Source organism: Ursus maritimus, unplaced genomic scaffold (assembly GCF_017311325.1).
Source record: "Ursus maritimus isolate PB19 unplaced genomic scaffold, ASM1731132v1 scaffold_2, whole genome shotgun sequence".
Lineage (NCBI taxonomy): Eukaryota > Metazoa > Chordata > Mammalia > Carnivora > Ursidae > Ursus > Ursus maritimus.
This window is the reverse complement of record NW_024424452.1, coordinates 51,802,492-51,827,544: the sequence shown is the minus strand read 5'-3', so window position 1 is coordinate 51,827,544 and position 25,053 is coordinate 51,802,492. Positions and strand designations below refer to the sequence as shown.

Below are 25,053 nucleotides of genomic sequence, written 5' to 3'. Positions count from 1 at the left end.
ACTCGGAGAGGGCGACCCTTCCCTCGCTAACCCCGCGGCTGTGGACACACGGCCTTCCACACCGTGTATTTCCTTTTTCGATCTTGCGGTCATTGGCCCATCTCCCCCGCTGATGGCCCTTGTGTCCCATCACTGGGCCATCCTTCCATCCACAACATTGTCTCTGTTGCAGCCCTTGCTATCACCCCCACCCCCTCATTGTTCTCCCTCAAGTTTAAACAGAGCAAGTTAGTAAGGTAAGTTTTCTGCTGGAGACAAATTATTTAGTACTTTCCAGGGTCACCTATTAGTGATTCGGGTTTTCAACCGCCTTGAATTATTTGCCATTTTCTTTTTCCAGTTTCTCGTACTACTGTAGACAATTGAGACAGTAAACTTAGTATTTATTGAGTAGGTCCTTTCTGTGAGGCACTGTGCCAGGGCTGGAGTACTTTCTCCCTTTCCTCTCTTTCCTGCTACTCCTCCCTTCGTTTTCCTCTTTCCCCTTGTCCTTAATCCCCTGCGATACAGCATAGAGTCCACTCTTAGTCCCACAGGCAGTTACTCTCCTTCCACTGCCCGCCCTTAGTGGCGTGTGTGCTTAATTCTGTATACCGTTTCTTACACTCATCTGTAATTACTTAAGCCTGACTTTCCCACTTCACTTTCCCTTCCTCAAGACTAAGGACCCTTGTTTTAATCTTTGTATCCCTAGTGCTTGCCTAGGGTAAGTTCTTGGGAAATATTTTTTAAAGAAATGAGATGCAGCCGGTGTCCTCAGGGCGCCTACCTAAAGTTAAAAACAAAAACAATTCAATTAGTTTGAGTCAGCAGTGGATGGGAGATCACAAGATGGTACATGATTTACTGCCAAGAGAACTGTAAGGAAAAAACTGTGGTTAGGCATATTAAGGCATTTGGAAGATGAAGAGCTTGTCAGATTTTACCGATTTGACCAAGAACGTGGGCTTTGAGCTGAGACTTTTGTAGGCTTAAAGAGGATGGTGGTTAGATAGTGGAGGGGATTGGAAAGGTACAAGGTGGAGACCTGGAAATGGCTAGTTGTGGAAAGTATTCTCATTTTAAAAATGAGTCCTGATGAGCTGAACAGCTTGCCCAAGATCACTTGGCTGTTACTGTGAGTGGTAGTGGAATTAGAATTTGCACCCAGATCGCTCTGACTTCAGAAGGGGTAAGGTGGAAAAACTCTGAGCTAGGCTGTATCATTTTGGAAATAGGGAAGAAACGGGCCAAAGATGTTTAAAGGGAAAGACTTGGATGATGAAATATATTTTAGAAGGTGAAGTGAGGTGTCTAAGGGGACACCTGTGCTTTACAATTAAGAGACTGTTCTGTACTATTTGGAGTTCCAAGGGTGTTCATTTGTAAGCATCCAGAAATTTCCCAGCATTGTAGTCTTTGTAATAAATAAGTTAATTATTTCGTAATATCTTTAGGAAATACTCCTTTAGGAAAAAGACCTTTCTTTTTTCCACAGGTCACTTTGCTTAAAGTACCATCCTTACTCGTTTCAATTTCAAATTATTGACATTTTTCTAAGTTGTAAACCCAGACTTATACAATATAACAATATGTTTTTTTCCCTTCGTACTTTGGAACAAAGAATTTATCCAAAGAATGCTGCTAATTATGCAAATGAAATGCAGTTCCCATATAGTTAGAGCTCCATTGTAGTAAATTAAAACCGTCACTGGAAGTATGATTTTACATTAGACTTTCCTATATGTGGTTATGTTATAGATGTTTGGGTTCTGGTTAATCCAAATACAGGCAAACCAATTTTAACAGTTTTACCATGCTCTTAGAATAAAGTACTGGCTTTTTAAAAAGTGGGCCTTGTGAATGGATGAATGGATGTTACTTTGTAGCATTAGGTTTTGCTTTTCAAGGTTGAAAACGTGTATTTACAAGCAGATTTTTTTTTTTTTTTTTTTTTAAATCTTAAAAGGCTGAAGTTCTCTTCTAGGATATGGCAGCCATAGAAGAACATACAGAAATGTAATTTATAGCCAACTTAATTTGAGCCTTTCCTACTGCTAGAAGTACCTTCTTTCAGGATGATAAAAACAAATAATAGTTTAATTAGCTTTGTTCAGCTTCCCAGCTTAGATTAATTCACTCTGTTGTTGCTCCTTTAGAACACTATGGTTCTTCTTTTAATGGTATTCATATTTGTAATTACCAGATCTAATGTCTGTATTCCACACCACGCTGTAAGGTTCACATAGACCCAAATCATGCATATCTTGCTTTCTCCTTATGGAGTAAGTCTCAGCAAACGGAATTGGTTCTTACTGCAGTTACTACTAACCTCTGTTGCTAAATGTGGGGAACATTTTTCAGTCATTATCTTATTTGAACTGTTACCAACATTCAGTGTTCTCAAAACAGTTTCTTGCTTCTGCCTGTTTACTGCTTTTAATTGATTTTGCAAACTCATCCTGTTCTATCTGTCCAGTAATGTTGTAGCTCCTCAGAATTTGGTCCTCTGACCTTTTTTCATTTTGCATTTTTCTCTCCAGGCTAATGGGCATAATGCCAAGACTCTTTTACTCTATATGGTGACATAAATTTGTGTCTCTATTTTATTTTTCCTTTGAGTTCTGGATATGTTTATACAACTGCCTAATAATCATTCATTTATTAATCCATTCATTCAAGAAATATTTATTATATGGCCACTGTGCAAGGCACTGTCCTAGGCTCCAGGCATATATTAATGAACAAAACAAACAAAAATCCCTGCTCTTGTGGAACTTACATTCCAGTGGAGGAAATATTATATAGTGAATAGTAATAAGTTCTATGGAAAAAAGAAAGCAAGACAAGGAGGATAGGAGGTGTCGGGGTGATAGTTTTAGATGAGGTGGTCAGAGTAGGCCTCACTATGAAGGTGGCACTTCAGCAGCTAGACTTGAGTGAGTGAATCATGTGGATGTTGGGGTAGACTGTTGCGGGCAAGGAAGAAACCAGGACAGAGGCCCTGAGGTAGGTTCCCTGACATTCATGGAAGAGCAGTCCATGTGTGCCCGGAGGGAGAGGAGTAGGCCAAGATATCCAAAGGATACTGGCGCAGGTGGTGTGAGACAGGGGTCAGCAAACTTTCTGTAAAGGGTCAGATAGCAACCATTTCAGGTTTTATGAGACAGATATGGTTTCTTTGACATTTTTCTTTTCTACCTCCCTTCCCTTTTCTCCCTTTTCTTTATGTTTTTAGCAACTCTTTAAAAATGTAAAAACCATTCATAGCTTACGGCTTTTGTCTTCCAGTTGGCTATAGTTTGCTCAACCCCAGTAGAGGACCTTGTAGGCAGTATAGGGAGTATAGACCTGCTGATTCATTGGTTTCCTGTCTTAGCATGTAGTTCACTCAGTTATCCTGGCCAGAAACCTCACCGTCATCCTTGAAAGCCTCCACCATTGACCCCTCATGACTAATCTATTACCAGTCCCTATTTATTTTATCTCCTAAGTATCCTTGTACCTATTGCTGTGCATTCTGTTGCTAGACCCCTAATTTAAGCATCTGTCTACTGTCCAGGTTGATCTCCCCACACCTACTTTTTGTCCCTCCTTTCTGTCTTCACACAGCTGCCAGAGTGACTCTTAGAAGATGGCCACCTTTCTGCCAAAAAGTAGCTCCATGCTCTTAGGATTTTTCACATCCCCACAGTTTCTCTAGGCTCATCTTGTGCTCACTGCTTTTTCCCTCATTCTTAGATGTCCTCCTCCTCCTTCCTGTAAAGGATCTTAGCGTTTGACGTATTCTGTCCGAGATGCTCTTTCCTCGTGCACTTCACTTTTCACCGTCCTGTAGATCTGAAAACTGTGTCAGTTTGTGTCATTTGTGATCTAGGTATTAAATGAACAAGTAACTCAGCAGATAAAATACAAAATGAACTTTGCTTTGCAGAGCTTATATTCTAGTAATGTTACCCCGAACTCCTTTGCTGGGTCAGTTTTGAATATAATAAGCCCTGGTAGCACCAAGTGTCTTTGCAGTGGTTACATTTGTCTTTCATGTTTATGTATGATTGTTTGATGCAGGTCTGTTTCTCACAATAAACTGTATCCTCAGCGAGAGAGGGGACTCTCTTCATCTTGCCATCACTGTCTCTCTAGCAGTGAGCACAGTGGCTGACACGGTAATAGGTATTCAGTAGATATATTTTGAGTTGATGTCTTAATGAGCTGATTTTAAAAATTAAGAGTTGTTACCTTTAAAGTTAACTCTTCAGGACTACATAACATGGACCTATATTTCCTTCCATTTTTCAATGAAAATATCCATACATTAATTCTTGCATGGATTTTGGTTATTTTTCAGCCTTGGGATCTGTAATCATCATGTAAACCTGTTATTAAAATTAAATTAAGATTTCTTCAAGTTAAAAATAAAGTATGCTAAATACCCCTTTTGAAAGGTCTTGTTTTCTTTTTTTTTTAAAGATTTTATTTATTTATTCGACAGAGATAGAGACAGCCAGCGAGAGAGGGAACACAGGCAGGGGGAGTGGGAGAGGAAGAAGCAGGCTCATAGCAGAGGAGCCTGATGTGGGGCTCGATCCCATAACGCTGGGATCACGCCCTGAGCCGAAGGCAGACGCTCAACCGCTGTGCCACCCACGCGCCCCGAAAGATCTTGTTATTTTAACCACGAAAATTGTTTTAGACTGTTCCAGCTACAAAAGTTTATATTCGCTTCAGAAATTTACTATTTTTAAGAGTAAGATAAGAAATGACTGTTTAAAATCAGATACAGAAAGAATTCTTTTTAGAAAAGATAATTTACTTCATGTATTTGTGCCTGTTATACCCTTTAAACAAACAAGGAAACTTAAACGAGGTCTTTAAAGTGGTCAGTGGTGAAGTTAGGAATAAAACTATGTAAATTATTTTTAGTTATTGATGCCTGATCAGTTAATTCATGTTGATAAATTGGTTTCTGTGCAGTTATTTTTGTATATGGAGATTTTTTTTTTGTATTCCTTATTCCAGCCCGTGTGATAGGAAAGTTATAGACTGCTTTTAAATACACTGTGTTGTCAGAATGTTTTATCTTAAACTACATTTTGTGATCCATCAGGTGATTCTGGACAAGGATTGAGAACATGGATCAAGCAGGTTTTAAATCAAGAGTTAACATTCCAACACATAAAAATTATTTATCCAACAGCTCCTCCCAGGTATGTAGTAATTTATCTCACTGCTCAGTATAACTGTGGCATAAAATGTATATAAATAGATGTACCAGCTAAATGTTCTTTAAATTCTGTATTTAAAATATTTTGAATTGGGGTACCTTTTGTTCTAGAACTTCTCCCCCCCCCCCCAGTTCCACGTTTGGGCCAAGTTTTGCGAGGCGAGTAATTTCTTCCCTCTTTGTAAAGCGTTCCCTGAGGCTCTTAAACTTTGTCCTAAGCACAGCCTACAGAACTCGGCTTCCTCTGGCCATGCAGATGACTCATCTTTCAGATTCTCTTTTTCCCTTCATTTACCCCAAAAAGAACTAATAGCTCCCAACACGTATAAGCTTTCTAATAATTTAGTTATGCCAGAGTTCATAATCTCTGGGAAAGGGTTTTGTGGCATTCTTTCTAGACTTAAAAAGATTTTAAAACAATGTTAAGCTTTTTGAATCAGTAAACCATAATAGGAATATGGAATTGACTACTTAATAAACTTTGTTTAACAAAATACACAGTCATGAAATTGGTATAGTTTTGAAGTCATAGCGCTTCTCATAATTATTAAGTTAGCATCTGCATAGGCTTTTATCCTGAGCACATGCTTTAAGCTGGGGTTTGCAAATACTTTTTTGGGTAACCAAAATTATGTGCTGAGCTGTGCATCCTACTCTGATTTCCTACTATCTGTTCTTGATTTATTCTTATTAATTATACTGTGTGCTTATGCAAAGGCATTTTCTTTTTATTTTTCTATTAACTTAATGTTAAGGAGAATCAGAACCAGAACTTCAAGGACCTTTTTATGTGCAATTAAGAATTTACCTATCTCAGTTGATAGAATTGAAAGAGGTAGAACAATAAAATGATAGTTTTGTTGTAAAATTTAAGATTCAAAAAAGTTATTTTAATATAATTTTAAAGGAGTTAATAGTTCGATAGTGCAAATAAAAGACCTACTGACCTAGGGGTTATTTTTGTGTTGTAAGTTGAATGTCTTTGAAATGTCGAAAGAGCTTGTCATTTGCTATTGGTTTTTAGGGTAAGTGAAGTTTGGAAGGAGAAAAGACAGTGGTATTCGTATGGAGATGGGAAAGATAAGTTCATTTCAGCCTAAATATACATGTAATTGTCTGACTAAATTGAACGGAAGATCATTGGAAACAGATTCTAGAGTTAATGCTTTCAACTTACGAATTTTATATCATCACCAATTTTGATATGTGTTCCAGACCAGTGGACCTCAAACTTTAGGCCCAAAATATTTCTGAGAATCTAAAAATCTCCATGTGCACTCAGTATTGTTTGTGGGTGCTGTTATGTGTAAGTAAAATATAAAATCACCGAAATATTTCACTGAATTCATGGTAACTTTTTGGTATTATATATTTTCATAGTCAATACTTATTTGAATAGACCATCAAACATTTTAGACCATGCTTACCAATGAAATGTAATATGAGCTATGTATGTAAAGTTAAGTGTTCTGGCACTACATTAAAAAGAGGAAAAATAAACAAGTAAATTATTTTTAATAACATATTTTATTTAACCCCTTATATCTAAAATATTATCATTTCAACATGTAATCAATATAAAATTATTAAAGTGATAATTTACATTCTTTTATTCATTCTAAATCTTTGAAATCTGGTATATATTTTACATGTGCAGCACATCTCCATTTGGATGCTGATCGATCAATTAAATTTATATTAAATAAATAATTATTTACTCAAAGAAAACTAAAACATTAATTTGAAAAGATGGATGGGCTCCTGTGTTTATTATTGCAGGATTATTTACAATAGCCAAGATGTGGAAGCAGCCCAAGTGCCATCAGTAAATGAGCAGATAAAGATGTGGCGCGTGTATGTGTGCACACCCACACACGCTGGAATATTACTCAGCCATAAAAAAGAATGAGATCTTGCCATTTGCAACAAGATGGATGGACCTAGAGGTATTATGCTAAGTGAAATAAGTCAAAGAAAGACAAATACCACATGATCTCACTTATATGTGGAATATGAAAAACCAACGAACATAGAAACAAACGAAAAAACAGATTCTTAAATACAGAGAACAAAGTTTTGGGTTGCCAGAGGGGAGTTGGGTGGGGAATAGGTGAAGCAGATAAATGGGATTAAGAGGTACAAATTTCCGGTTGTCAAATAGGTCACAGAGATGAAGAACACAGCATAGGGAATAGAGTCAATAATGTAATAACATTTGACAGAGGGTGACTACATTTATCGTGGTGAGCACTGAGTTGTTGAAGCATGTTATATACCTGAATCTAATATAACACTGTATGTTACTTTTATTTCAGTAAAAAAAAATCACATTAAAGTAAAAGTTCAGTAGCTGGTTAAACTAGGTACATTTTTAAATGCTCTATAGCTCTGTGTGGCTTGGAGTTACCATTTTGGGCTGTGTAATTTTAGACATTTAAAAGGAGGTCCCATACGTTTATAGTATGTTAGGGGTGACTATCCTAGATCAAACCATCATTTTTACTTAAATTTCTCATGGGTTCTAGTGCTTGAACTGGTACGGTTTTTTGTTTGTTTGTTTGTTTGTTTGTTTTGAAATGATGAGATGATTTAAATTGTTAGTTCTCAAGCAAGGATGATTCTCCCTCAGAGGACATTTACAATGTTGGGAGACGTTTTTGGTTGTCACAACGGGCAGGACAGGCAGCGTAAGAGGCTCAAGCATCTACCGGGTAGAAGCCTGGGAGGCTGCTGACCATCCTGCGCTGCGCGGGACAGCCCCCACGGCAGACCGTTATCCAGCCCCAAATCGCGGTGGTGCCTAGGCTGAGACACCCCGCTTGAAATTACACCTCTGTCCCTCACGTACTAAATGGTTAGTATCTTGGTTCTCCATTAGGGGAAAAAATGTTGCAGTGTGGTCAGCTGTTTATATTTTAGAAAAACAAATATCTGAGGTAATTAAAGTGTGAATGGCATCATTGTCTTTGAATCAATATGAAAAGAAGTTGAGATTGCACCTAAGAACAGGTCTTTATGTACTAGGCTTTCTTTATTTTTAGATTTAATTACTCTAGGTCAGAAGCATTAAATACAAAATTCCACTTTCCTTCAGAATTTACTCTTGAGAGCATGGGATTGTGAAGCGTTGCTTCCCTGTCCTCACTGGTTCTAAGATTCCTAAGATGAAGAAATAAAAACCTGACAATTGAGTAAACTTTGCAGTTTCCCATTCAGGAACTCGGGAGCCTTTCAAAAATTTTCAGAAAGAAATGTATAAGATATGTTTTTACTATAAGTAAGATCTACATCGTGGGATATTACATCTCAGACCTCTATCCTTGATTAGAGGCATCAAATAAGAGTGAAATGAAACACATGTGATTAAGGATACTAATGCCAGTTAATTTGCTATCGATATACAAATCAACTAAGTTTGTAAAATGTTTATTGCTCTCAAACGTAAATACCAGACCCCTCAACTGACTAGCAAACTTATTTTGTGTCAGATATTCAGCAAGTTGTACATTCTGTAGCTCTGCTGTATTTCATTGGTCCTTTTGCACATTGGAAATCAAATGTTACTGATCAAGGATTACCAATGGTCCAGACTTTTTGATTTTATGATCTTCTAAATGTCAGAAGGGATCTTATAACAGGCAAGTATAACAAGCAAGAACTGGTTCAGTGTTTTATTATATTAGAAAATCTATTTCAACATTACTGTGAAATCATTTTTCTTTTGTTCTATGACTAGTGCAGAAATCAGCAAGTCTTACTCCCAGATGTCTCAGACTCTCAGAGCAATTAGAACGTGTATTTAATATGTAATTTAAAATTACAAGATCTGAACTATTTTCATTTTCTATGAACCACATCTCTATTGACTTGAGGATTTTTCAATCTTAGTTCATCTTACATCTCATTGTAGTTTTGGTATATGCTATTTCCTTTCTGTTTTAATTTCTTTCCAGATTATTTTTACTTAAGTACATGGGCATTAAAGGCATTGAATTGAAGTAGTTAAGACACTAGATAGTGTTTACGATTCAATAATATTTTTATTCTCTTGTCCTGTTGAAATTAGTGATGATGGTTCCTTAGTTTCATGGTGAATTAAATATAATACATTTTAAGGGTTTTCATATTTTTAGACCTAATTTTCTGTCCCACAAATTACCGTTTTTTAGTTTTTTCCGATTAAATTTTGTTTGGTAGTTATGTATTATGACTCCTGTTCACAATCTGGCCGCTTTTCCGTATGCCTTTTCCAGACTATTCAATCAGTCCAGCCCTAATGCCCTCAGATTTTAGAACTATTAGTGGTGATTTTATATAAATATAGTTAATAAAAATTTGTCCTAGAGGAACAGCATCTTGGAAACCTTTTGCATTTTCCTAACTAAAAGTAAAAACTCGAGTAAACCACAAGTATCGTAAAAAGTAGACGGCCAGTGTTAAGACTATCATCCTATCTTTAATATCTTTAATGTCTTATTTGTTTATTTAGTTTTGTAAATGTGAGTTCATTCTAAACATACAATTATAAATTATGCCTTTTTTCACTTAATACTGTATTTGTTCGTTTCTTCCTGTAACGATTTCTCATTGAAATATAGAAAACTGTTTTAATAGCGTAGAATATTCTTAAAAATTTATTCTGTTGTAGACTATTTTAGTTCTTATCCTCAGTTTATCACTATGTATATCTATTTATCCTATTTCTGATTTTCCCTTAGGAAAAATTCCTAGGAAGTACTCAGAGGCCTTACATTCAGCTTTTTGTTTAGGGGATTAACTTTTCTAAAGAATGGACAGTTTGCATTATTACCAGCAGTGTATCAGGATACCCATTTCACTAAATACTTACTAACATTAATTTATTTTAAAAACGGTTTCTAATTTTATTACTAAGGCTCCCTAAGGGTTATCAGTTATCAGATAAACAATGCTTTCAATATCACTAATTCAGCTTAGCAGTTTACTAATCTAACATGTTTAGATAAAAAGATAGATAGATAGATAGATAGATAGATGATTTTTTTTCCTTATACACTCAAAATTCTTTAAATATTTTTTTCTTGGTCACAGCATTGTTGCTGTTACAATGATATCTACTTTATAATTTAACAGCCTCTAAAAGATAACAGACTGAGAAGAAAAATACATAGAAGTATCAAAACAGAAACAGAGTACTAATTTGTTGGCTATTTCTAAGCTTAGTTATGGATATAAGCTTTGGAAATATGTATAGTTACATTTATGTTTTATTCATTTTCATGCCATTTATATTTAAGTGTATTATATATTAATAAAAGTAGAAGTTATATGATACATATCCAGAGTGACAAATATAGTAATATATAAGCAATAAAGTCACTTGTTATTCCTTCTGATTACTTTGAATCAGCAATCTGATATGTGCTATACAGTGTGGAATCTTTGAAAAACCAGTGCTTCAGTTAAGGAGGAAAAGTGAAGACTTTTAGAAATATGTCATCTAATTCTTATTTAAAGTAAAATTGTGAAGGCCGTTAATGAAGAATTTATCAGTTCTGGGTCTTAATTTTCAAATGTCTCAAAGGAACAGATTGGATTAACTTTTTGAATTTTAACTCCCTTCAGATTTTATGCAGCGAAGTAAGAACCACTAATGTAATACTCCTCTTTTTTGCCACAGTGTTAGACCAATAGGTCAGGGAAATACCCAAGATATAATATTGTTCAGTACACTATTGAAGAATTATTATGGTACAGTGGTTAAGAATATAATCTTTGGATTAGGCAAGCCTGGGTTTAAATCTAGATTTCTCTACTTAAATGCTCTAAGATCTTGAGCAAGGTATTTCACCTCTCTGATGTTGTCCCAATTTCCTGAAGTGCAAAATGGAAGTAATAATTGTACCTACCTCAAAGAGTTGTCGTGAGAATATATGATGTTATTGAATATATATGTAAATTTCTCAGCATGATGTCTGACATAAAATAAGCCTTGAATAAATGTTAGTTATTAATAGTAATCTATGATATCCTTGTGGGCAGGATGTAGAAATATTATCCAAAGAATTAATTGCTGATAATCCTTGAAGAAAGTTTCGAGACCTTTGTGTGTGGATTGTATTTTCAAGTAATATTTGGGTTAGCAGTTTTATTTTCATATATACGAGTTTTATTTTCACACTGTTCAAATTTCCAGATGATGAGAAAAATAGAAAAATATATTAAGAAAAATAATATATTGAATTACAAAATGGAAATCTGAAATGATCTGATAGTCTAGAGTAGGGTCAGCAAACTACAGCCCATGGGTTAAATATGGCGAACCACCTATTCGTACAAATAAAGTTTTATTGGAATACAGCCACACTCTCTCATTTACATATTATCTTTGGTTGCTTTTGTGCTACAAATGAAGTTCAGTAGTTGCTGAAGAGACTGTCTGGTCCACAGAGCCTAAAATATTTACTCTATGGCTTTTACAGAAAAAGTTTGCTGACCCCTGGTCTAATGCAGTAAGTAGCTTTCAGAATTTTTAAACTCCAACTCACAATGGGCTGTATATTTTACTTGCTGATCCTGTACATACATTTCAGTGATTAAAGTATTACAGATACTAGAGTATAGCGTTGCCGGCTTTATTTAGCAAATAAAAAAACATATCTGGGACATACTTATACTTTAAAAAGTATTTATTGTTTATCTGAATTTAAAATTTAACTGGTGTCCTGTATTTTATCTGCAACTCCATCTGGTTGTTATCCCCAGAGAGTCTGATTTAATTGGCTTGGGATGTGGCCAAAGCAGAAAGATTTTTAAAAGCTTCATTTCTGATTCTTGTATGCAGCCAGAGGTGAGATCCACTGGTCTAGCAATCATAAAAGTCTGAACTAGGTCACTGTGGTGGAAATGTAATACAAGCATTCAATTCAAGAGAGATTCATACAGCAGAGACTGGGAAAAATTGAAAATTGGAGGAAAGGAGAAGGTGGTGAGGCTAAGGTAGGGAATCTATGAGAATATTGTACATGTAGTGATTGAACATGCAATGTGTTTTTGGGGGGGCATTTTAAATTTAGCATACTGGCCCAGTGTTCATGAGTCAGCACCCAATTGGAAGGATTTTTTTTTTTTTTTAGCTTTACAGTTAATTGGAAAATTGGAATTTTAAATTGGAAGGTAATTGTTTTTAAAATGTACTGTTCCCAATGAGAATCATCTGGGATATCATTAAAATGTGGATTTTTAGGTTACAATGTCTTAGATTCTGATTGAGTAGGTAGGAGATAGAGCTCATAATTTGCGATTTAAGGAGCACCACTTCTGAATTAGGTAGATTAAAGTGTCTACCAGCCATCTGTACTCAAGTATACCAGCATATTTATATTTAAAAAAATTACAGAATCTTCCTTCCCACCTCTAAAAATGGAAGCAGATTTTTGGATGTTATCTGACTTCCTGTGTAGTTTTTCTGCATAAAAATCTGAGAGCCTTACTTTGGAAAATAAAGGTTAATTTGAAATGGAGTTTTAAAAACATTTTTGCAGGAGATAACTTTTTATTTTTTAATTTATTTTTATTTAAATTCAGTTAACATAATGTATTATTGGAGACAAATTTTTAAATGTCTTTATTACTTACATCCTTGAGATTGTTTGAGATATTATTTGTAAGTTTGTAAAAAGACACTAATCAAAACAAAGGAGAAGAGGGGGAAAGATATGCTGTATAAGCAGTAAACATAGGAAAGCTGAATCAGAAAGAAGGAATTCTCAACATTTGCTGCAACATGGACGACACTGGAGGAGATAATGCTAAGTGAAATAAGTCAAGCAGAGGAAGACAATTATGATTTCTCTCATCTATGGAACATAAGAACTAGGATGATCAGTAGGGGAAGAAAGGGATAAAGAAAGGGGGGGTAATCAGAAGGGGGAATGAAACATGAGAGACTATGGACTATGAGAAACAAACTGAGAGCCTCAGAGGGGAGGGGGGTGGGGGAATGGGATAGACCGGTGATGGGTAGTGAGGAGGGCACATATTGCATGGTGCACTGGGTGTTATATGCAACTAATGAATCATCGAACTTTACATCGGAAACCGGGGATGTACTGTATGGTGACTAACAAAATATAATAAAAAATCATTTAAAAAAAAAAACATAGGAAAGCTGACATACTATATTATTATTGAGTAAAGTATACTTCAAAGTATTACCAGAAATAAAAATGAACATTTATAAGCTAAAAGTAGATATTAAAGAGGAAGACAATAATCCTTTATGGGCATGTACGTAATAATATTGCTTATTAGTACATGCTGAGAAAACTGACAGAACTAAAGGGAGAAGTAGAGTAATCTACAATCAATAGTTGAAGATTTTAATACTCATTCTTCAGGATCTAATAGAACAATTTAGAAAAAGAATGGCTAACCAGATATAAAATTTGATTAGTATTAGTACTAAAACTACCTTGAACATTGACATTTATAGAACTCTATACAAAAAAAAGTTTGTAGGATAGTCACCAAGAGATTATATAGAAGGAAGACCATGCTATAAGTACCAATGAGTATCAAAAGACTGAGATTGTACAGAATATTTTCTGTGACAAGAATGGAATGAAATTAGAAATCAATAGCAATAAGATACCTAGAATACTCCCAAATATTTGGAAATTAACAACATTTTTCTAAATATGAAATTAAATAAAGGATATCAACACAAATCCTAAAGGCAATAAAGGGAACTATCATGAACAACTTTATGCTAATAAAGTTGAACAATTAGGGAAAAGATACAAATTCCATGAGAAACACAAATGACCAAAACTGACATAAAAATAGAACAAAAATCAGGATACCCTCACTATTATGAAAGAAATTGAATTTTTTATCAGAACCTTTACACAAGAAACCTTCAGGTCCAGATAATTCCACTAGTAAATTTTATTAAACACTGAAGTAAGAAATAACACAAACTCAGGAAACAGGAGCATTTCCTAACACGTTATTAAAGACCGGTATAACCGATAACAAAACTTTACAAAGACATTCAAGAAAACTACAAATCGGTACCTTCATGAACACATGTAAAATTCCTGAATTTTAAATTCAAATCAAATTTAGCTACATGTAAAACGGATAATACATTATGACCAGATGGGGTTTACCCCAGGAATGAAAACTTAGCTTAACATTTGAAAATCCATCAGTGTAATCACTGTGTTAACAAAATGAAAGGTTAAGAAACATGTTTATTTCAAAGGATATGGAAAAAGCATTTAACCAGTTCATAAAGAAAACTCTCAGCTAATTAGATAAAGAATGAAATTTCCTCAACATAATAAAAGGTGCATAGATAAAAACTTGTAACTAACATCATATTTAATGGTGAAATACTGAATGCTTCCCCTTAAAGATTACACAGAAGGAGGTCCTTTTCTTTTTTTTAAAGATTTTTAAAATTTATTTGAGAGAGAGAAAGTGCCAGTGGGGTGAGGGACAGAGGCAGAAGCAGACTCCCTGCTGAGCAGAGAGCCCCAATGCTGGGCCAGAAGGAGGTCCTTGATTCTGTTCAACAATGTATGGAAGTTCAAACAAGCATAATAAGCAATAAGGCAAGATGATGAATAAAAAGAATAAAGGTTGAAGAGGAGAAAGTAACAGTGCCTTTATTCGCAGGTGAGATGACTGTTTACACAAAGATCATAAGGAATCTACTAAATAACTACTAGAAATAAGTGAATTTAGGAAGACAGCCGGATGTGAGAACAAGATACTAAAACTAAATGCATTTTTATGTACTCACAACAAATAATAATATAGTATGTCTTTTTTTCATCTTTTTACTTTTAGCCAATCTATATCATTATATTTAAAGTGGGTTTCTTACAGACATCATGTATTTGAGCTTTGTTTTTTCTCTTTAACTAATGTTGTAGTTTCTTTTAAGAGATTTGTTTAGACCATTTACATTTAATGTAATTAGTGGTAGTGTTTGCCTTTAAGTCTACAGCTCTTTGTTTCTCTTTGTCCCTTTGCCATCTTTGTGGATAATTTGAATTTTGTTATATTCCGTTTGACCTATTTTTATTTTTCCTCAATTGTTCTAGGGATTACAAGATATATAGCAAACCTTTTACCTAGTTAGATTTTTACTTGACATGAAATGTAGGAAGCAGGGGCGCCTGGGTGGCTCAGTTGTTACGCGTTTGCCTTCGGCTCGGGTCTTGATCCCAGGGTCCTGGGATCGAGCCCCGCATCGGCCTCCCTGCTCAGCAAGAAGCCTGCTTCTCCCTCTCCCACTCCCCCTGCTGGTGTTCCCTCTCTCACTGTGTCTCTCTGTTCAATCAATAAATAAAATCTTAAAAAAAAAAAAAAAAGAAATGTAGGAAGCATGCAACCATATAGTTTCCTATATCTCCCCCTGCTCTCTTATGCTTGCCGTATGTATTTCATTTACATACATTGAAAACTCTATCAAAACACAGTTATAGTTTTTGTTTTCAATAGTCATACATATTTTAAAGAGCTTAAGAGGAGGACAATAGTCTATTATATTTACCAAGTTGTGGTATTACAGCATTCAGTATGTTTTGATTAAATTGTAAATTGCCATTTTGACTATAAGGTATTCCTTTTCCTCAACCCTATTTAATAGATGTTTTTAATCAGCTAAGTTGGGGCATATTAAGTAAAAGTCAGCAATTAACTTGCTGTGTTGATTTAAATGGAAAATATTGCTTCATTTTTTTCATTATTAATTTGGACTCTATTTAATTGAAGTGCTCAATAAAGATTTTTTTTCTAAAGCATACTTTAGTTGTATTTGTAATTAGAGGTTTTCTTGGTTTGGGCTTACTGTTAGAATTTCCATTTTAAAAATAATAGCAATTTTTTAACAAGCCAATTAATAACTTATGATATAAATTGCTCTTGGTGTTTTGAAAAATTCTAACAGTAATAAGATTTGCATAGTGCCTCTACTTTTTGATTTCTATTTTTCCAGTAAAGTGTTTGTTTATTTTTTATTAAATGTATTTCAGAACAGGGTTAGGTACTTTTGATTTAGGTATAGATAATAGTGGATTCGTTTTTACTCTGTCACTTGAAATTCGATTCCTAGTTGAAGCACAATATTGGAAGATCACTCTCCTGATACCAATAGAAATGTACTTCAAGTATACTTCACTGGTAAGGAACCTACTAAAAACAGCTATTCTGAAGAAATAGTTTTACTTCTTTGGTAATTATTTTAAATAGCACACTTAAATACCTATTAGTATGTAAAGACTTTTTTTAGAAACATGTTTGTTTGTTTTTTTAAAGCAACAAAGGAAAAATTTGACCTTTTCCTAGAAATCACGATATGGATTTTACACAAAGTCAAAAGATATTCAAAGCAAAATAGACCAATATTAGATGTTCTCTTATTTCCAGCTGACCCAAATTATTTCTAGTGACACAAATGATTATTGACATTCATCATTCAACAAATACTTGTTCTTGGCACTGAGGGTATTGCTGTGGAAAAGATAAATGGAAAATATAAGAGTAACTAAATATATTCATTTCAAATAGTGATAAATTCTGATAAATAGTGAAATAGAGAGAGAGAGAGTGTGTGTGTGTGTGTGTGTGTGTTTTAGGGTAGAGGGGAGATACACTTTAAATTGTAGGGTCAAAGAAGACTTCCCTAAGGAGGGGACATTTGAGCTGAGACCTAAATGATCCGTGGAAGCCCACCATGCAGAAGTGTGGCACAGAGCCTTCCAAGTAGAGAGAATATCAGATGCCAAGCCCCTAGATCAATAATGAGGCCATCGTGTTTGAAGAAAAACAAGAGGGAAATGTGCCTGGACCTGGTGATTGCTGGGGAGGTTCTATGAAATGACACAGAGGAAGACTGGAGCCACGTGATGTTATCTTAAAGGTTATGAATGACCTTTTGATTTTATGACTTTTAGAGAACACAGATCAAAACAGAACTCGGTATCAAGCTGAATGTCAACTCTTTTGTGTTTTAGCCTAGGATATTTTATTCCAGCTTAATATTTTACTGGTGTGTTTGATTGATTGATTGACTTAGGAGCCACACAGATGTTCTTTGCCAAGCATATTTATTTATTGTGGTAATGTCTGAGCTGTTTTATACTAGCTAATAAAGTGATTTATTTGAGGGAAAAGGTAAATGAGTATAACATATGTGCCAGTTTGTTTAGCTGTTTTTAAAGTCTTATTTTTATGCCTTCTTTAAAGGTTATTCTAACATAGTAAGAGAATTACACATTCTTCATTATGTTGTCTTAAAAAAGTTCTGAATTATTCTTTGTCTCATTAAATTTTCTCAATTATCTCTTTTGAACAAATTGTAATTCTCTTAGAGAATTGAGAACAAAAAACTCCTAGATTCATGAAATTTACATCGGGAGTCCACCTCCGTGGAGCATCTATGTCTGATTAAGTAAGGCACTGTCAAAGACAAAAAGTTAGTGAGTGTCATTTTTTTCTATTAATGGCTGAGTTCCCAGAATGATTCAGATTTTAGCCTATGATATCATCCTTATTTAAGTGTTTAGACAGACAAATAAATACTTAGAGAAATAGCAGAATAAAATGAAGAGGGATGTAGAAATAATTCAAAAGAGTAACAGCCTAATTCAGGCTTTAAAGTGAGTGCTGTATATTCAGTTTTCATTCAGAACATTGTGATTTCGATGACAAATTGAATGCAGTTTGGGATTTCATTTTGTCTGACACTGACATTAATACTAGTGGAAAGCACCTGCTTTCATTTCCAGAGTACTTTAAGAAAGTTAATCCTGAGAAAGGGATTCTGGGAGATGGGAGGCTTGAATGCTTTCTGTGTTCTCTCCCCTTCTGATTCCAATTTATTTACCTCTCTTGAGCCAAGCAGCTTCTGAGGTCAGAAGGCCTGCAGGAATGAGGGAGAAAGTAGGCTCTGTGGAGTCCTAGTAGAAATCTGATGCAGAATTTTATCCTTTCTGCACCTCTTGAAAGCCTGAAGAGCAATGCAAGAGAAGCCCCATATGAATGTGGCAGATCCTAGGAAGAGCTCAGTCTGCAAAAATCTTCTGTCCTGTTAGTTTTATGTCATAAAATGTTAATTCCCAGACAATAATGCAATATTAGTTAAAACTCCACAAGGACGTTTAAGGAAAAATCTTTGAAATTATTTTTAAATTACTAAATATGTGATTAATTTCTTAGATAAAAACAAATGGATGCCTGAGAATAGGCAGGATGAGTCTGAAAAAGAGTCTGGTTTTGATGATGGTAAGGAGAGAGTAACTAACATTACTCAACTTTGGAACTCACGTTAAAGCTACTTCAGTAAGGTCAGTATCATCCTAACACAAGGATAGATAAATACTTCAGTAGAACAAAATAGAACTTTTCTCAACCAGAGTTCTTCACCTGAATCACAGAGCTCGGGAAATGATTGCAGTTACTGTTTTCTTGATTTTCCCAAGGATAATACAGAACTAGGTACCATTCTAGATGCATTGGAGAGAAGCCCATTTATTGTATATAGTGTATGTGTTAGGAATCAGGGCTTCATTCTTTCACAGACTCTAGGCTGAGAGAGACTAGATAACTCAGAACTATAAAATTAAATATATGGCAAAGGTAGAATTTCACTTTTGTGAAAGATTTTTTTTTCTGTTAGTAATAGTACAGACACAATTGACTATCCATGTGGGAGAAAATGAACTTGAACCCTTAATGGCACTTCATGTATGAAATAAATGCCAGGAAATTTCAAGACTTAAATCTAAAAATGAAAACAAAAATCTTAGAAGAAAATTTTGGAATTCCATGTGTAAAAATGTATAGATTAGGAAGATCCTCTTAAATCAGGAGACCTAGAAATTTTAGTTGCTTTTTTTTAAGGATAGATTATATCAAATGCAATGTCTTTTATCTGATTTTTTTGAAAAGACACCATAACTATATAGTGTCAATATGTAAAAATAGATAAAAAAAATACTTGAAATGCAAATGACAACTATTTAAGTATCAATTATAGACCAAGTGCTCTTCTAAACTAATAGGAGAAAAATCAAAACCACAATAGAAAAAAATAGCAAATGATACAATAGGTAATTCCATTTATGTAGAGTTCTAGAGCAGGAAACACTAATCTATAGTGATAAAAATCACTCCATGGTTGCCTGGGGCAGTTGAATGAGAATTGCTGGCAAAGGGGAAGGGTGGAATTTTCTGAAGTAAAGGGAATGTTCTGTGTCATCGTGGAGATGATCATATTGGCAGGTCTTGGACCTACATACTTCAATGTGTACTTTTATGTATGTAAATGATACTTTAAGAAAGTTGACTTAAAACTAGTTGATACCCTTAAATGGTAATATTTTAAAGGATATTAGCACCTATTGCTGTTAGGCCTGTGGACAAAAGGATGTTCTCCTTTCTTGCACAAAAGTGAAATTTATAGCCTTAATGGTAGCAACTTTGAAGCATCTAATAAGATCAAACTTAATATCTTTCAATCCAGTAGTCCTGTTTCTTGGACTGTTCCACAGGAGTAAAAGTCCCAGTAAAAAAAAAAAAAAACATGTATGCAGATGTGTTTAATGCAGCACTGTTTAGTGGCTAAAACCTGCATACCAAATAAATGCCCATTAGTAGGGGAATGGCTAATGAAACTGTGGGACATTTTATCATATAGTATTATATAGCCATTTAAAAGGATGGGTTCAAACTGTATCAGGAAGGATATCCATACGTTACTGTTAAGGGAGAAAAGCATGATATGCACATCCGAAAAGCAAATAGTGCTCTAAAAAAATATCCTATAAAAATACATGTTTTAATATATGTGGAAAAAAAACATTCAAGGATATATTCCAGATCCTAAACATGTTTTACCTACTATGAAGGGCAGGATGTGGGGGGAGTGGGAGAAGAGAGGAGCAATGGAGAGAAGGAGTAGTGCACAGAATAAGATTTATCTGAAAAGCATCAAAACAGCACACACACATATATAATTTCCCATCTTTCCAGAATTTCATGTATCTTCGTAAACCAGAGGGAAATTTAGGTTTTTATGTCCTGTCTTATAGGGATATTCAAAATATACATTCAAATTTCAGAAAGATGTTGCAAAGTAATATTTATAACATTCTTCTATTTTAGTAAATAAATAAGATCCTTTGTAGATGAGCTGCTGTTTTCAGATTGCTTTCAGTTTCTCTGAGAAACTCCAAATATAATCCTCTTGATTTCCAGGCGCCAGTGGATGTCCATTTATTTTGGAGTGGTATGATCAATATAGAAAAATTAGTTCTGCTTTCTCCAGTACCACCCATTTGGTCCCATAGAGTGGATGCTACTCAAGGGCAGGTTTTGTGGAGTCCTTTTGGTAACAGTGGATGAGAGAATAAGAATTAAATATTTCTAGCTCTTTGGGATTGCTGAGGTTCTGCTTGGTTTTTCCCTAGAGAACATGTTTTTCACTAGAGAACATACAGTGAGGCACTGTTTGGTCTCAGTTGGTGTCTTTCAGCCCTCTTTTTTTCCCCTTCCACCTGTACATTTCATACTTTTATTTCACTGACTTTGGAGGGTGAGCGTATACAGCTAACTCTGAGATGGGCAAAGTAGTAAATATAGAAGGAATTCTGCGTCTGTGGTCAGCACTGGTTTAGATTTCTTTGAAATTATGATGGATACTTTTAGCACTGGTTGTGTTTTCTAGGGCTTTCTTGCATAGGACATAAACCCTGTTTTCAGTCATGTAAGGGGAAAGCACACTTTGCTTGTGGAAAACAGTTTCTTTGATTGAACCTTCCTACACCCCTCATCTTTGGAAAACCTTCGTTCTGCATGTTTATCTTCTGTATCCTGCTATACCTCTTTGTTTGCTTGCAGGAATATCTAAGATTGTTTCCGTTCCCCTTCATTTACCCTTACCAACATAGAAAATGAACACAGGAACCCTTAACCCCGCTGTAATTGATTCAAACAGAGCATTTGGAATACCTTGCCATATACACACACTCACTCACTTTAACAGAGCATTCTAGAGTAGGAATATACAATGAATGGGTTAAGATTCACTAATACTATAACCATCCCACCTCATATGTAAACATAAAGCATTTTGTAAGATCAGTTTTGTTCAACAGAGCACCCATTTCAGAGCATCTTATCGCATAAAAGATAAGTCCAACGAGGCACCCAGTTTGAGAACCAAATGATGCAAACAATAGGGAATAGCGGTTTGATGAGTGCTTCCAAAGATTATTTGTACCCCACTAAATTCTCATTTCAAGGTTCCTGAGAAGACCAAAAAAAGAGAAGTTTCAACTCTTGATTTAAAAAAAAAAAAAATTGAGCCCTCATTCTAAGGATGATCTGGATGTGATTAAGAAAGCTCTTAAATTATTAACTTCTCTTTTCATACTTAAGTGCTACAAATTAACCACCTTTTAAAAGCATTTTGGTGAATCATTTTTTTCCACTCTTGAGATATTAAACTTTCTGCAGGGACAAAACATTGCAACATTATTCAGTTGGCTATGAATACTAAAATATTGCTCCTACATTAAAGGGGGGGAAGGGACTAAAGTAAATCAAAACAGAAGTTGAAAAAAAAAATGGTAGACCTGATCAATTAGTCATTTAAGTTGAGCAGAAAAAAATAAACACACGTACACTATATATATTAATTATATAATTCTATGTTATATATATATAATTCCTTTTTTCATAGGAATTCTCTGGAGAGTTTATGAATCTGAAAAGATGGAGAGAATAGGTAAAGATGATGAATTGTTATTAGGAAATGTTAATGGGATCAGTGTGAGTATAGGCAAGTTAATACAATGTGCACGAGGCTGATTTCAGTATGAACTCTAACTTATAAAACTTGGAGGAAATTGAAATTATTCAACACTAGTGTTTTAGAAATTGAAACATCCATTTTAATAACATTCCCTTTTCCTTTGTTTATTTTTTTCTTTTTTGTTTCTTGTTTGTTTGTTTTTTTGGTTTTAAACAGGCCATATACTCCTATGAAAGGAGGAATCTCCAATGTATGGTTTGACAGATTTAAAATATCTAATGACTGCCCAGAACACCTTGAATCAATCAATGTAATGTGTCAAGTGCTGACAGATTTGATTGATGATGAAGTAAAAAGTGGCATCAAGAAGAATAGAATATTAGTAGGTAAGACCTTTAAATGTTGATAATTTAAATTTCTTTCAATTTGGTCTATTTCTATACATTGAACTTCACTTGGAATATTATTTAGAAATACTTGTATATCATTTGACCTCATCATAGTTTCAAATAGAGTTTACATATTGAGGGTTTCAAAAGTATTAAACAACAGCTCATGAAACTTTATTTTCTTTCTGATAATAACATAATTTGAGAATTCCATGTTTGATTTTCAATTAAGAGATTCTTCATTTCATTTTTTAAACTATTTTAGTTAGCTTAAGTTTTATAAATGTTTAAACTATTGCCACGATTAAGGTAGCATATACTGTCAAAATGTAATATAAAATGATAGAATTCAAAATGTGGGAATGTATGGCAGTCCGTCATTCAATCACGTAGCAAATATTTTCTAAGTTCCTGTTTTGTGCCAGGTGATGTTAAATGCTCAAAGGGACACACGGATAAATAAAAAAAGGTCTGTGTCACAACTGCTGACAACCCGGAAGAGTCCGTGAGGTAGTTACAATGATAACTGTAATGCCAGCAAGTCTGTGATGGGTGCCCTGAAGCCATGTGACTGACAGCCCTGTGAAGAGGATGATTGTGTATATGTATTACCATTTCCCAGGATGCATCACAATACCTGGCACAGAGCAGATGCTTAGGAAATTTATAATGAGTGGCAGAAACTGATCAGTGAATTGATGATGTAAGTAATTAAGTACCACAGGGACTCAGACGAAGCAGAGATCAAATACATGTGATCAAATACAGTGGCATTTGAGATTTGAGATGCACACCTAAAGAAAATTTTAACTATAGTAGTGTGGAGGTCTAGGCATAGAGAATGATATGAAGTAGGAAACGTAGCCTTTGTTTTTGTGTAGACATTAGATGGCCTTAGTGGAAAGCTTGTTGTCTGACGAAAATGCCTTGTTGACCCTGATAGCTGGGCTAAGAGACTCCAGAGCACGATGGCATAGTGACAAACATGGGTTCAAATGTGACATCTGCCCTGTTACCACCACGTGTTACCCACACTGCTTCTCTGCTGCCTCTCCTGGAAAGTAGGAATAACTGTACAACATTTGTTTTGCTGGGAGGTGATGTTGGTCAAATACTTGGCTTATTCTAGGTTTCTCAAATTCTTTTTGGGTTCCCTCTGTCCTTTCTTCTGTGGATGATCAAAGAAGGTCTTTGAGTCCTACAGCTTATTAGAACTTTGTGTCAGGAAAACTAATCTGGCAGAAGTGTTAAGTGAAGAGATGCGAAGTTGGGTCCAGGAAAACCAGTTACTGAATTTATCATCGTAAGGTAACGAAGTTCTGAAGTGATATGATGACAGTGGGAAAAGAAAAGATTAGGATAAGGAATTGCTTTCAAATAAAATTGCAAAATCTTCACACATAAAAAAGTAGAAAATCTTCGAATGGGTTGAAGACCTTATCACGTTGACCTGTAACTGCCATTCCCCAAATCCCTCAGCAACTTCTTCTTATTCATCTCTGAAAAGAGACTGTGAGGACTACTGTAAGATCAGAGAGCTAATAAGGGTTTTGAATCAAGGTTTACTTCATTTCAAAGCCTATGATTGTTCCATTCAATTTAACCGGACAATTTTAAGACTTCTAATACAGATCGTCAAATTCCTGTCACAAAAAAATTGTACCCATTAATCTACCACCCCTATTAGAATGTCCATCTTATTACATCCTCACTGAATAATAATTGTCTTGAAAAAAATTGGCTAAAAATAAGGTAATTAATTTGCACTTAATTTGTTATTTTCTTCTGATTTAGTTGTATTTTAACACAGGAAAGCTTTTCTTAGTTGTCTGTTAGTCTTTTCTCTTACGATTTTTCTTTTCCAAATAAGGTCTCAGTTTAAGAAAGTCTCTAGAACTTGGGTAAATATTCAAATAGATTTTCTGCTGGTTTTCTATAATGTGATTTTTTTTTTTTACATGTAATTCTTTGATTCATCTGGAACTTACTTTGCTTTCTTTTTACCATGTTATGGAAGTATTAATTATTTTCTGAAGTAGCAGGAGAACCTTATTAAAAGATAGTCTTATTTATAAAGTGATCGGTAATATAGTCAGTATTTTATCAAAACTCCATTGAATTTATAACACCAAAATTTACTTTTGGAAGACTTTTAGATGATTACATTATAAAATGATTAAAACTTGAAATTTATGAGAAAGCCATATTAAAATATTTACATACATTTACATTTTATGAATATAAAAAGCTGGGAAAGTAAAAAAGGTATTTTTTTTAGAATTTGCAAGTTGAGCTGATTAACTTCTATAAGAAGGCCTCTTTCCTAGTTTGAGATGTGAAAGAGACCACAGAAGTGCAGATGCAAAGTAATTTGGTCTTGTTACCAGTATTGTTAGTTATTTAACTAGTCAGTGAACATAAATCTTCAGGAACGGTTCTGTAGCATTAAACATGTACCCCAAAGTACACATGATCTTTGATCTCTTATACTACGACAAAACATTAGTTTATTACCTCCTTTTTTGTGTGTGGGATTCTTCACGTGGGTTAATTCTTAATGCAGAGAGGAAATGGCATTCTAGTCCTGTGGGAATGTTTTTGTTGTGGTTGTTATTTGCTTGTCTTATTGACCTAATGGAACCACCCATTTG

General features: G+C 34.6%; 1 protein-coding gene across 4 annotated transcripts in view; it reads left to right on the top strand.

Moving 5' to 3' along the window:
* The window catches only part of LYPLAL1 (lysophospholipase like 1), a 90,949-nt gene that overhangs the window by 260 nt on the left and 65,636 nt on the right, over positions 1-25,053 (top strand). For all 4 annotated transcript variants that reach the window (XR_005836319.1, XR_005836317.1, XR_005836318.1 and 1 more), the window contains exons 2-3: positions 5,087-5,186; positions 22,230-22,399. Coding sequence is in view for 1 of the 4 variants with exons in the window: in XM_008685676.2 (XP_008683898.1) it covers positions 5,087-5,186; positions 22,230-22,399 (270 nt within the window). In the remaining 3 variants the exon portion in view is untranslated. The remainder of the gene's footprint in view (positions 1-5,086; positions 5,187-22,229; positions 22,400-25,053) is intronic.